We start from the raw sequence: 12,662 nt of genomic DNA, 5'->3' as shown, positions 1-12,662 counted from the left end.
AATTTAATCTCGTAGAAGAGTTTCGAATTCACTTTCGTGTAAATAAAGGTGAACATCACATTCAAATTTCTCTTCTTCAATCGAAAAACAGTCATCAGATCTTTGGAAATTGCAGTTCAGATTCACATGTAGATTTTTGCAGGTTGTTAGGCAACGAAGATCAAAGAGCTTCTTCATTTCCGATTGCCGGAAAATGAACTCAGGCAAGCCAGCAACAACCACCACTTCTCAGACACCGTTTTGTAGGTCCAATATGGTTTCGACTTCAGCTTCAGCTTCGTCTTGTGTGTCCACTGAGTCTGTCTTCAGCGGCATTTCCAGTGCACGAAGTTTCACAGCTCATAGAGTGAGTCACAGGAAGAGAGACAGTCGATTAACTAAGGAGTTGAACCCAAATCCACCACCTCACCTGCGTCGCCGAGCAGAAGCAATCTTGGGGATCTTGTCTCATGGTTCCATTTCTGAAATTAGGATTCGCCAGCTGATAGGCAATAGCCCTGATACCAGCAAAGCCTTAAGAATGTGAGTGAAGGAGCTTAAAATATTTATCCGCCTATCCTAATTTACGTGGCACAGTTGGAATTTCGAAATTCAAACTTCTAAACTTTGACCGTGAAATCATACATAGAAGTTAACTTTTTGAAATAAAAATTACATATTTGAAAATTATCGAATAAATGGGACAGAGAGAGTACTATCATTATTAATAGGATTGTATCAAACACTTCAAAGAATGGGGGTAATAATGGATACATCCTGCTGTTCATGTTAGATTTATGAAGGATTCAAAAATTGCAGGTTACTGAAGCAAGGAACGGTGAAGAGATCAGGAGCAGGGGGTCCTTCAGATCCCTATATTTACGTGGCTAATTTAGCAAGTAAGCAGTGATGCATTAACTTTTTTTTTTTTAGTCATTTTATCTAATTATAAGTCGAAACTGAAATTATCCTTTGCTATTCTTGGAAGTTCATTTTCTTTTTGGCTGTGATACTGTTCCTCTGTCTCAATTTATATGACTTCATTTTAACACGTCTCGAAGTATTTGAATTTCTTCACTAATAATGTTACTCTGTTTCTATCAATTGATTCTTTAGCATCCATTATTGTATCTTCTAGTTGTTGTTCCTGCTTGTTGCAACTGTGATCTTTTTCATATGTTTTTGAGCTGAGGTTCTACTAGAAACATATTAAGGCCTTCTTCTCAAGTTAGGAGAAAGGTCTTGGTACACTCTACCCTCCCCAGATCCCACGTAGGAGAATACACTAGGTTTGTTGTTGTCATATAACCTGGGAGGAATTCATCAAATTCAGTCGACTACTTAAAATTTAACCATTGATATGAAACTTTCACTACTAGTATAAGATCATTAGTCATATCAATATCTTAAGTTTTATGAGTTGCTACTTCATTCTTTTCCTTTTCAGTAGTGTGTATTCATTTTATATAGAACCACTGCTAAGAAGAAAAAGATGCATCTGCAAGTTCTCTACAATGTTTTAAGCAAAATCTTCGGCTTCTTTCATTATTCTTTTTGCTGCAGATAACAAGCAGACAGCTTTGAAGCAGTTGTGAATCAAGTTACTTATTGATCTGGAATGGAGAAGTTCTGTACAAAATCACTCCAATAGTCCAATGATTATATTAATGCGACGAATTTATTTCCCCAGCTTTCAGACCAGGTATGCTCAGTGTTAGCCAAACTTGTCCACACCAAATATAGAGTTGTTAATGTCAGAGAAATGAAACTTGAAATGGTCGAAAACTTGATGTTATCTATGTTCATGTATGTTAATGTTGTGGGGAATAGTATCTTTACCATTCTGGAACAGGTATCAATAGTATTTTTGTTATATTGGACCATTTTGCGTCAAATAGGTCAGAATTTCTGTATGCAGCAAGTGAAATAAAAAATCTTGCTTCTTGGGACACAGAGTGATTTACTTTAACTATATATGAGATTTTTGTATCCTTGGCTCTCTGTATAGGAACTCCTTGACGCTGGTTGCCCTCTTTTGCTCATCTGAGATTTGATTCTGTGACAGATTTTCTATGACAAAAAAAATGCATGGATAATAAGTGTAGTGAAATAAGGACAAGTGGCAAAGGTGATGCAAAGAGTATTGGTTGCTGGTGTAGACATTGGCAGAAACCCTATTGTCTTGGGGCACATCAATCAGAAACCAATACTGCCCATGAATTTTAACCATAAAATTCAGTGCATAAACTGCACAACACCAACGCCAACAATGACAAACCCAGTGTAATCCCACAAGTGGGGATCTAGGGAAGGTAGGAGTAAGGAAGAGTCTACGTAACCTTACCCCTACCTTGAGAAGGTATAGAGACTGTTTCAGATAGACCCTTGGCTCAAAAACAGATGAGAAAGACGACAGTAGCAACAAGCAGGACCAACAAGAAGAAAATACAATAATCAAGACTAAAGAATAACTGATTGAAATGATCAAGGAATACGAAAGCAAGACTAATACTACTATTACGGGAATGGGAAAGCAAACAATCAGACTACCTACTAATCTACTATCCTAATCTTTATCTTTACCTCAACATAAAAAAGTGCCTAAAAGCACCTAAAATAAGCCAGTCAAGTAGCAATACATCAAAAAAATCATTCAGAAAGTTACTGCCCATGACGCGGGAACAGGTTGTGTGGGTGTGAGTGTGTGACGGGAAATATACAAAAACAACAACGGTTCAAACAGTAAGAGTGACATCTGCAATTGTACGTAAATTGCACCAAAGTGTACCAATACTAACTGAAACTAGGAATTGGTGAGAGACATTCGGCCTTTTACCACAAACAGGGAAGGCCCAAAGAATTTTCTGTTAAAAGTAAAGAGGAGAAAGTCCTTTACCAAAATTAACCAAATCATAGATAGAATCTTCCCATACATCGGAAAATACAGTTAAATCAGAAAGCTGAAAGAGAAAAAAAATAAAGCATGCCTTTGAACTCACATTATGCTAACAAAAACATTTGTGGCTCATAGTGCCAACAGTATCCAAACTAACTACGCATCATGGTAATGATGCAACTTGTACAGTAACACTTTTCCTTCAGCATTTCCCAGAGCCATGAATCCTCCGTGAGGACTAAAATCCAAGCAGCGGGGATAGTGCACGTTCCGATTTGGAGTGGGCCAGTTTGAGAAAACTGTAAATGATGGAATGTGAATTAGCTTTGAGCTGTTTTTCTTCATGCTAGAACTGATGGCTAATATTTGAGAATCGTGATTAAATTTCATAAAATCCACTTTCGTGGTTAGATTCTCAATTGCCTTGATTGGTTTTCTCTTTCCCCCTAAAAACTCTTGTCTGTTATAAATATTTACGATCCCACTGTCTGAACCAGAAGCAAACAAACTTCCATTTGGTGAAGTGCAAAGAGCTGTACCATTTATGGACCCTTCATCAACACCTTTATGAATGCATGTCCTTGTTCTCAAATCCCAATGGTAAATCTGGCCATCTCCGCCAGAGCTCAGTAATTGTCGTCCGTCATCAGTGAATGCCACTGAGCGAACAGTTCCATTCATTTTTAGTGTCCCAATTAGCTCCTTTGTTTTGGAGGAAACTAGCAAAATATATCCTTCGTTACCAAGAAAAGCAATTGTATTTGAATCAGGAGAAACCTCAAAACTTTCCAGGCTCTTTTCTTCCCTGCCGACTAGAGGACCTACTTTATCTACACTTGCTTTGACCAAGTCTAAGACATGGAAGAACTTTCTTCTTCCTGATATAATAACTTGAGACCCATTGGGTAAGAAAGATGCCTTTTTAATTGGAAAGTCTTCAAGAAAGATGCTTTGGATCTTCGTATTTCTTTTCCCGTCAATCTGGAAAAATCTGAGTTTTTTATCCAATCCACCAACAAGAAGCAACTGAGAATTCCTGTGGAACTGAACAGAATTTATCGGTGCATTTGAAGGATCAACTGCATTAGCATCAACCAATCTTGAATATTCAAGAAGCCCCGGCAACAATTTCGTGCGACTTTTGACAACAAGATCTTCGTTTGATTGAAGAATATCATCCACCAACTTGACATCCTTGGAACCATCTTTACCTTCCTCGTCAGAATCTTCATCGTCAGAACTGTAGCTTCTTACTTGAAAATCGATTTTGGCCCATTCAGTGCCTGGATTGAGTTTAGCATATTGAGCCCTTAGTCTTTCCACGTACGTAGAACCAGATATCACATCCTCGCCCTCTTCTTTCCTCAGCTTCCTCAATCTGTTCACACTTGCTATATTTATACTAGTCTTCTCTTCTTCTTCATCGACCCACACAGGTTTCCGCACCTTCTCCACTTTTACGATACCTTCTTGCACCAGCTGTGCATCTCCCTCATAAACAGACAATGCACTATCAGCAAAACGGTCCACAAAGAACATTGCAGAATCATTTTCGCCATCATCTCGCTTTTCATCTTCATCTTCATCTTCCTTCCCGAAACCAACAGGGTTGTACAACGATCCAAACAATTTGTTCTCAAGCTTCTCCATTTTCCTCTTATCCTCGATTTCTAGTTCTCCATTCTCTTCATTATGCTCTTTCTTTCTCTTCCTATTAATTTTTTTCTCACTTTCTTCCTTCCCTTCACCTTTAGTCTTCCTTTTAGACTTTTCATCCCTGATGATTGAATGAGTAATATTCTGTGATATCAAGCTCGCCATTTCCCAAAAATGCTATCACTGAAAATACAGGTAGACTCCAAATTATTACACTCAAATAGGGAAACTCATTGAACCTAACAACAGCAACGCAAGAACTTGGCAGCAGTTCATTTGATCAACAAAATAAACACACACACACACACATATACACGCACACATATATATAAACAATTGGACCGAAGATAATAAACAAGAAGATTGCCCCAAACAACAGTGAATCAGCAATTTCATGGCATATAAACATTAAAAAGTGCAGCATAAAGTGAAAGTGATGATCTTTCACTTTTAAGAAATCTATCTATGCTACATATCTTGAAAAGCATATTGAAAACCATATGCTTGCCCCATGAAAAACAGTAAGGGCTCGTTTGGGGAACAAGTTATCCCGATATTAATTAAGCTGGGATTGTTATCCCACCTTCAATGTGGATATAACTAACACTACAATCCCAAGTTATCCCGCAAATTTATCCCAACCAAACATGGGATGAAAAACTCATCCTAAAATTAATCCCAGAATTAGTTATACCTTATCGCTCATACCAAATGAGTCCTTATAAGTCAAAGTGACTATATAAGCAAAATAAAAAGATGCAATCGTTTTGTTTTGTGAAGGCACAAATTCAAGAAACATATACATGTCTGTCTACTACCTACTCAAAATTCAACCATCATAGTTTAGCAGTGAGGCAGATGCAAAACCCATAAGAGGAAAAAAAAAAAAAAAAAAAAAGGAACAACGTTGGAAGTAGCAGATTGTTACCTGAAACGACAAGTTCCTAGTTATGTTTTTGCTTAGAAGGATTGAAAGAGAAATTGTGTTTGCTGAGAAATGGTTTTTTGTTAGGGCAAATAATTTTGTAAATTGGGTTGAGTCTGTTTGGGCCAAAAATATGGGCTGCTTTGGGCTATCAGGATAAAGAGGGAGAAGGGAATTGACATATAAGTACAACACTAATAAAATATTCGCAGCTTGATAGCCAAAATAAATGGAAAAATAACATAAACATACACTTTAATTTGCCATATTTACACAACTCGCTACATTTAAAAAATAATTATAAAAATTTTAATTAATTATGTATCTTCGTTGGATTATCGAGAGCTAATTTTGTACCTCTACAGACCCAAAATCGAAAAAAAAATATCGGGAGCTAATTATATATCTTTATGAAGGAAAAAATGTATCTTCGTTGGATGTATCGAGAGCTAATTATATATCTCAACAGATTCAAAATCGAAATTTCAATAATTATGCAAAACGTCAGAATATTCTGTAATTAACTTCCAAACTGGTGAAATTTATGTTGTTTTTCCCAAAAAATTAGCAAAAGAAAAAGGTCAATTAATTGGCAGCGTTACTTGTTGGAATTAATGAGGATCTGAATCTGAATAATTAATATTTTAGCCCATCAAGTATATTTTAGTCGGTGTATTTTTTAAGAATGTAAGTTAAAAGAAAGGAGGTGTAATAGTACTAATTAAATGACCATATGAGAAGTCTAATTCGAATTTTCACTACTAGTATAAGATCATTAGTCAAATCAATATCTTAAATTAAGTGTGAGTAGATATGAGATTTGTGTGTCAGTATCAAATCACTAGTCCCGACTCTTAAGAAAGGACTGTTCTCGATATTTGATATTTGATGTGTGGACTAAATTATTTTTGAATTTTAGTTTTTGGACTAAATTCAACCCGAAATACGAATAAAATAATTTCAAATTGAACAGATAAGGTGGGCTTTCGTTGTACAAATTTATTTTGGAATAATTTACCAAACATAAATCTTATCCCAAACTTAATCTTGAGATATTCCACCTTATATCGCACTCGCACGCACACCAAACTACCACTAACTATATGAGATTTGAGTCCTTTCGCAATCTTCATGTTGTTTTGCCAATTGTTCTTCACATTGATTCATGATATTAAGGAACAATATTCATTTTGATGTATGAATATATGTTTTAAGTAAATCTTAAGAATAAATGTTTAATGCATATCATATTTGCAAGAGTAAAACGTGCTCTTCTCATAATTAGCAAAATTTGTGAAATATCAACATTCTTCCATTGATTAAAGCTAGCCTGAACACAACGATTATCGGAAAAAAAAAAAAATCTTCCATTGATTAGGATAAAGAGTTTTGTCTAGTAAATAACTTACTCTCTGGAGGAAATAAGCACACACAATACATTATTTTCATCCATGTACTCATGGAACTCAAACATTTTCTCAACATAACTAGTGTATTCCGACAAAGTGGGGTTCGGAGAGAGTGCCGTGTACGCAGTCCATACCACTAATAATACACCTTTAGTATATCGTGGAGGAATTAGGTCGGTAGATCATCAGTAACAGAAGGCTTTCTTGCCAAGAAGAAATACATTGGAGTGAAAATGCCTTCCCTGCATCATCCAAATTGTGGAAAGCATTACTATCATACACAAAAATTTTATAGAAGAAAGCAATTACATGGTCCAACCAGCTACCGATAACATCAGCTAGGATTCGACTCAACTGCTGTATTAAGTGCATGTCTAATCAACACGAGAAGTGATCACTAGAACAAAATGTGTGATCTATCGAATAATCTATGGTCCATCGGATAGCTCACCAGTATTAGCATCTGGATTTTGTCAAGGTGTGAGTGTGACAACTGAAAGATACACTGGTGAACTAGTTTCTAGTTTATTGTTAACATAAGCTAATGACTTCACTGTAGTTCACTGTCAAAAGCTGCACTATAATCGGATATTATCAAGGTTAAACATAAATAAGTTTCGAAAAGGACTTCTTAAGCTTCAGTATCTAGCCGGGATGTTGAGGGTACTTGTCCAGATTTTCCCTGAGGCCCTCGACTTACTTTTCATTCCTTTGAACACATTTATGGTTCGTTTTCATAGAAGTCTAGTTGGCCTATCATCGATCAATCTGTCCGTTTTACACAACTCTCTCTATTTGTTAAATAAGAAAAGAAAGGGAGAGAAAGAGAAACCGAGAAGGTGTCACTTACTTTCCACCTTCAACAAGTGCATCAGCAGCTTGCTCCAGGATGGCTTGAACCTTTTGGCTTCCCTCGGGGGCAAGGCCGACTCGCTCTAAGAATTTTACCTAAACAGAAGGAAATCCAAGCAAGTTCAATAACTTGACATCATTACAGATTTATATAAGAAATGATAATTGGAAAACAAATTTTCGTAAGACTGAAGATACGTGATCTTACCATGTTTCTGGTGAAAAAGCGTCCAAGAGCTGTCACACGTATATTACTTAGGGAGAAATGACTTTTATCCAGAGGCAAATACCAAGGGAGAGGAGAGTCGATAGCAATATCCTTGTCCCAAATAATCTTTTGCATGAAGTCGAAATACAAGAAAGAAGAAAATGTTATTGGGAGATCCTATGAGGAAGAACAAAGTCTTGTACACGAGGACGTTACTGATTCCTCATACAACATCCTTGTCCCAAATAATCTTTTGCATGAAGCGGAAATACAAAAAAGAAGAAAATGTTATCGGAAGATCCTATAAGGAAGAACAAAATCTTGTATACGAGGACGTTAATGTTTCCTCACACAACACAAAAAGAACTTAAGTGGGATATATTAAGAAGTTTCTTAGAGGTTTTAGAACTTGAAAATACGTGCTTTTTCCGATCATAGAATGAGTACTGTTACAAACCGAGGTTCATAAGATAGGCAGCTCACCTCAAAACCTGCATGTTTCAGAGCTTCAATGCACTGGCCCATGGATCTAATATCAGGAAGTCCATTGCCAAGCTCTACCTCGCGCTGTTTTATATGATCTAAGTTTGTCGTTAGCAGCAAAATAACGAGAACAAGAAATTTGAGTTAAAAGAGATTTGATACCTTGATTCTCCGGTGATTAGAATTATTAGGATCAAAGAAATCGGTGATACACCATTCATAATTAGCAAAATATTGTCCAGGCTTCAACACTCGGAATATTTCCTTGTAGCAATCAAACTAATCATCCACGACATATAATGAATAATGATCAATTATAGATTCTAATATCCAAGTGGATCGTAGAGATCCAGATTTCACAAAAACGCCATTAAATGTTCTGAAAGTGCGCACCACATTTGGGGCATGACATGTAGCTTCTATGGCGAAAATTCCATCGAAACTGTTGTCAGCAAATGGCATACACATGAAGTCCGCCTACATTTTTTTTAGAAACAGTGCGATGATAAAAACACAACTCGCTGATGGTAGGATAAAAGTTAAAAAGAGTCGCGTTACCTTCACATAACTGCATGTGTAGTCAACTCCTGCAATACGGTTTAGTTCCTGCAAAGCAATCAACAATCACAACTATGCCTCAATTCCAAAGCAACCAATACAGTAAACAGCCACACACACATAAAGTACTTACTTTTCCTCGTGTCACTTGATATTCATTGTTGTTGATTCCAGTAACATATGTACCACTGCAAAAGGTTAATACAATCAGATGGTGTTAACTGCGTAATGTAGATCCGTTTAGCCTCGATGGTAAGTAATTAAGACGGAAGAGCGCACTTCCTTACTAGCTGGAGACTTTCCTGCAGCACGTGGTTAGGAAGCAGGACTAATTTGTTGTCTTCGAATTCTTTTAGAAAAATGGATAACAAGTTGTAAATAGATGTTACGTGCTCCAAATTTCCAAGGTGCGGATGCTTGGAGGAGTCGAGGATTCAGCTCAAGACTCCATTTGACAGATTAGACACTTTAAATTAAGAAAATAACAATGGACTAAGAGTAGGTACACAAAACAAGACGACCAATACAGAGCCGACCTTTACCTAAATCTGGCAATTTCTCTTAAGGGGCCACCAATTCCGCATCCAACATCCAAAACCTGTCAACGGGACAAGGAATTTTCATCATGTTCCACTTGCTAAAATGAAGTTGAACAACCAAACACGAACCAAAATCAAAAGTAAAACGGAGAAAGAAGAGAAGAAAAAAATAAATCCATAGTACTCAAGATAAAAGACAGGATCGACATAGAGAACGAAATGCACCTTTTGTCCTTGCTTTACGCCTAATTGTAGAGCAAGAAAGTGTTCATGCCGTTTGATACTTTCTCGAAGTGATTCCCCTTTCCATCTGATATAAGAAAGAAACTACAATAACTACTAGTCCTCTTTTCCTATCATTATTGTCTTTTAAGAAGACGATAAGTGCATTCGCAAACGAAGAGAACAAAGTACCTACCTTGGAGCAAAATGGAAAGATTCACCCCAACCATACTCATAAAAGCTTGTTGCTAGATCATAATATTTGTTAACCTGTAAACAAAGAACATTTTGGCATGCCTAAACTACAAATAGAATATCAAAATCCCACCCTCAAAGGGCGAAGTTGGACGCAGTGGCAGAGCTAACATCTTAACTAAGAGGGTTCAAAATCGAAAAATGTGAACAAAAGAACTACTCGAAGGGGGTTCAACGTCTGCTATATATACATAAAAAATAATTTTAAGCTTGTATAAGTAGTATAATTTTCTGCCAAAGAACCTCCTCACTATTAGCTAGCTCCGCCCCTGGTTAGACGCAAGGGAGTTCACTATGAATTGGCTTTGAATGTATACGAATCGTTGAGTAACCTTGACGTAAGGAAAGATTCTAGTATAGTGGTAAACGGGGTTCAAAAAATTTGTTTAGGACATATGTTCGAATTTAAGGTTTGATATTCTTATGTTTTTAATCCATTATTAAAATTTTTGGCTCCACGACTGCTTGTTAGTTCTTTTAACTATTTGATTACATCTTCTCCGAGTCTTACCATATCAATGTAGTTAGCTTTCCTCTCTTCCTCCGCTTCTCTATCACAGGCATGATATTTTTCGTACCTAAATAATTTGTAATCCATTATTACAGGTGCAAAAAAAAGAAAACACATAAGCTTATAAAAATCAAAAAATAAATAGGTTGCAAATTAAAGAGCCATTCGTCTGTAGAAATTTTTCCTTTTTTTCTCAAAAATATTTTGAAAACATTGTTTGTTTATACACTGGACTGATTTTTTGAAATTCTTTTGAAGATGAGTTTTTCGAAATTGAACAAACTGGTTCTAAACACAACTTCTTATAAGTTAAAACGCATATCTAAACATAACTTCAATTTTCAAAATAACCTTTTTCAACCAAACTTTCAATACTAGTAATCCCTCTGGACTTCGTTTCATTTTACTTGACTCATGTTGACTTGACACTCCAAAACACTTATTAAAGATTTATGTTACTAAACTAACCTTATTAATTATGGTTTAGAAATCTAAATTTAACTACTAATACTTTCTATAGTTATTTAATAACAGAAGTAGTATTGAAAGAAAATGATAAACTTTATTTGATTTATAAATTGGACAAGTATTGAAGACACTGACCATGGATGGTTTCAAGCAGGGTAGAGTTAAGCCGAAGAAGTATTTGAGGGAGGTGATTAGGCATGATATGGAATAGTTACAGCTTGTGGAGGACATGGCTAGGAAGGTGTGGAGGACGCAGATTAGGGTAGAGGGTTAGGGGGTAGGAGTGCGTCGGTACAGTAGAGGAGAGTAATTTGTTTGTGTCTGGAGTTTTTTGTTCGTGGTGTTTGAGTGATATCTATTATTTCGAATAGATAATTTATAGTATTATCTTGTAGCTGCATTGTCTCCTGTATTAGCTGTCCGTGTTAGTTTATTTTGCATATTGTATTAGTTTATATGCATTTATGTTTAGTGTTTGTTATACTGTTATCGATCCTGAACCAGGGGTCTATCGGAATACACTGAGTATGTTATTATTGTATTTTTAGGAGGGGCCAAGTAAAATGAATCGAAGGGAGTACTTTCTTTCAAATATCACATCTTTTATGTCCAAATGCCCACTAAATACAAAGAAAGACCAATTAATAAAACTGTTCATACAATTTACAAGCAAATAAAATGCAGTTTCAAATCAACTAAATCAGCAGTGTATCACAAGTAGAAATTTAAGCATCAACATTAAAAATTTAAAGTTATAAAAAGTATGATTAAATATATGGATTAAGAAAATTTACTTTTCAACAGCTGAAAGTACTTGCTTCTTCTCAATCTTGCCACCAACCCCAGTAGCCAGATCCAATGTTCCAGATTTTGACATCTAAAAACAATATATATAGATATATATACATCTTCATAACCACATAAAATCTTGACATAAGCTAAACAAAGAACACCAACATTGTTAGTTAAACAATATAAGTCAAAACTTCAAATTTTTTCCTAGGTAAAATGTTTGTCCAAACTCAACTTCAAAGACCAACACAACAACAATAACATACGCAATATAATGAGGTCCAAGGAGGGTAGAGTGTACCATAACTTATCGAGAAATAAAAAAGAATGTAAGGAGAGTATAAGAAATAGCAAATAGAAATAAAAACAGCGTATAGCAACTGGATAATAACTATAACAAAATAATATGATTCGGCCAAAGTACGAGCAACAAAAATGGGTATGAACAAGAAACTACCTGAGCAATACTACCACTACTACTAGTATGAATGAATAACAAGACAATGCAAATCAAAAGTAAGGCTAAATGCAAATCAATATCGGGCCGGGAATATAAGCATGAGGCCCGTTAACTCGGGCTTGGGCTTGGAAGTCAACATAATTTAGATTAACATAAAAACTTTTAAATTATAATAAGATTAAAATTAACTTTACCTATATATAATAATATTCTTGATCTACCTTTGCTGCATTATGATTTATTTGTCCCTAAGCACTGTTATCAAATAATTACACTTTTGTTTTTGGTCCTTAAATTAATCCCTAGGCTATGTGAAGATTAGACTTTTTGGTTTCAAAAACTTATTATTGTAGTTAGCTAGTTTGAACAATGGAAGGTCGTTTGGTGAGGTATAAGTTATAATAGTTCTTGAATAAAACGGAAGATTACTTTATCCCGTGTTTGGTTGG

At 35.7% G+C, this 12,662-nt stretch overlaps 2 protein-coding genes across 4 annotated transcripts; both read right to left on the bottom strand.

Moving 5' to 3' along the window:
- Window positions 1-2,870: 2,870 nt before the first annotated feature.
- LOC107843833 (U3 small nucleolar RNA-associated protein 18 homolog) lies at window positions 2,871-5,624 on the bottom strand. Of its 2 annotated transcripts, none has more exons than XM_016688234.2 (2): window positions 5,460-5,624; window positions 2,871-4,714 (listed from the first exon to the last, which is right to left on the bottom strand). In XM_016688234.2, exon 2 carries the CDS (start codon window positions 4,694-4,696, stop codon window positions 3,032-3,034), a length of 1,665 nt encoding a protein of 554 aa, XP_016543720.2. In that variant the 5' UTR covers window positions 4,697-4,714; window positions 5,460-5,624; the 3' UTR covers window positions 2,871-3,031. The 2 variants fall into 2 exon arrangements, with proteins under 2 accessions (XP_016543720.2, XP_047253366.1); XM_047397410.1 differs by lacking the exon at window positions 5,460-5,624 and adding an exon at window positions 5,226-5,454.
- Window positions 5,625-6,801: 1,177 nt separating this feature from the next.
- On the bottom strand, window positions 6,802-12,621 carry LOC107845155 (cycloartenol-C-24-methyltransferase). 2 transcript variants are annotated; one of them, XM_016689409.2, is made up of 14 exons: window positions 12,211-12,615; window positions 11,756-11,838; window positions 10,494-10,560; window positions 9,924-9,997; window positions 9,731-9,815; window positions 9,509-9,564; window positions 9,100-9,154; window positions 8,967-9,014; window positions 8,802-8,885; window positions 8,571-8,687; window positions 8,409-8,492; window positions 7,926-8,051; window positions 7,716-7,813; window positions 6,802-7,107 (listed from the first exon to the last, which is right to left on the bottom strand). In XM_016689409.2, exons 2-14 carry the CDS (start codon window positions 11,836-11,838, stop codon window positions 7,035-7,037), a joined length of 1,050 nt encoding a protein of 349 aa, XP_016544895.1. In that variant the 5' UTR covers window positions 12,211-12,615; the 3' UTR covers window positions 6,802-7,034. The 2 variants fall into 2 exon arrangements, with proteins under 2 accessions (XP_016544895.1, XP_047253367.1); XM_047397411.1 differs by lacking the exon at window positions 8,802-8,885 and having other exon boundaries at window positions 12,211-12,621.
- Between the last annotated feature and the right edge of the window lie 41 nt (window positions 12,622-12,662).

The sequence above is a fragment of the Capsicum annuum genome, chromosome 10, assembly GCF_002878395.1.
Source record: "Capsicum annuum cultivar UCD-10X-F1 chromosome 10, UCD10Xv1.1, whole genome shotgun sequence".
Classification (NCBI taxonomy): domain Eukaryota; kingdom Viridiplantae; phylum Streptophyta; class Magnoliopsida; order Solanales; family Solanaceae; genus Capsicum; species Capsicum annuum.
The sequence above is the reverse complement of the archived record's forward strand: the minus strand, read 5'-3'. Positions and strand labels throughout refer to the sequence as shown.

What these genes read in the sequence shown, in the direction of transcription:
- LOC107843833 (XM_016688234.2), bottom strand. Translation starts at nt 4,696, where the DNA reads ATGGCGAGCTTGATATCACAGAATATTACTCATTCAATCATCAGGGAT.
- LOC107845155 (XM_016689409.2), bottom strand. Translation starts at nt 11,838, where the DNA reads ATGTCAAAATCTGGAACATTGGATCTGGCTACTGGGGTTGGTGGCAAG. An exon ending in GTACTTTCAGCTGTTGAAAA is followed by an intron (nt 10,561 to 11,755) that starts GTAAATTTTCTT and finishes CAAATTATTTAG; the next exon opens with GTACGAAAAATATCATGCCT. An exon ending in GCGTAAAGCAAGGACAAAAG is followed by an intron (nt 9,565 to 9,730) that starts GTGCATTTCGTT and finishes TCCCGTTGACAG; the next exon opens with GTTTTGGATGTTGGATGCGG.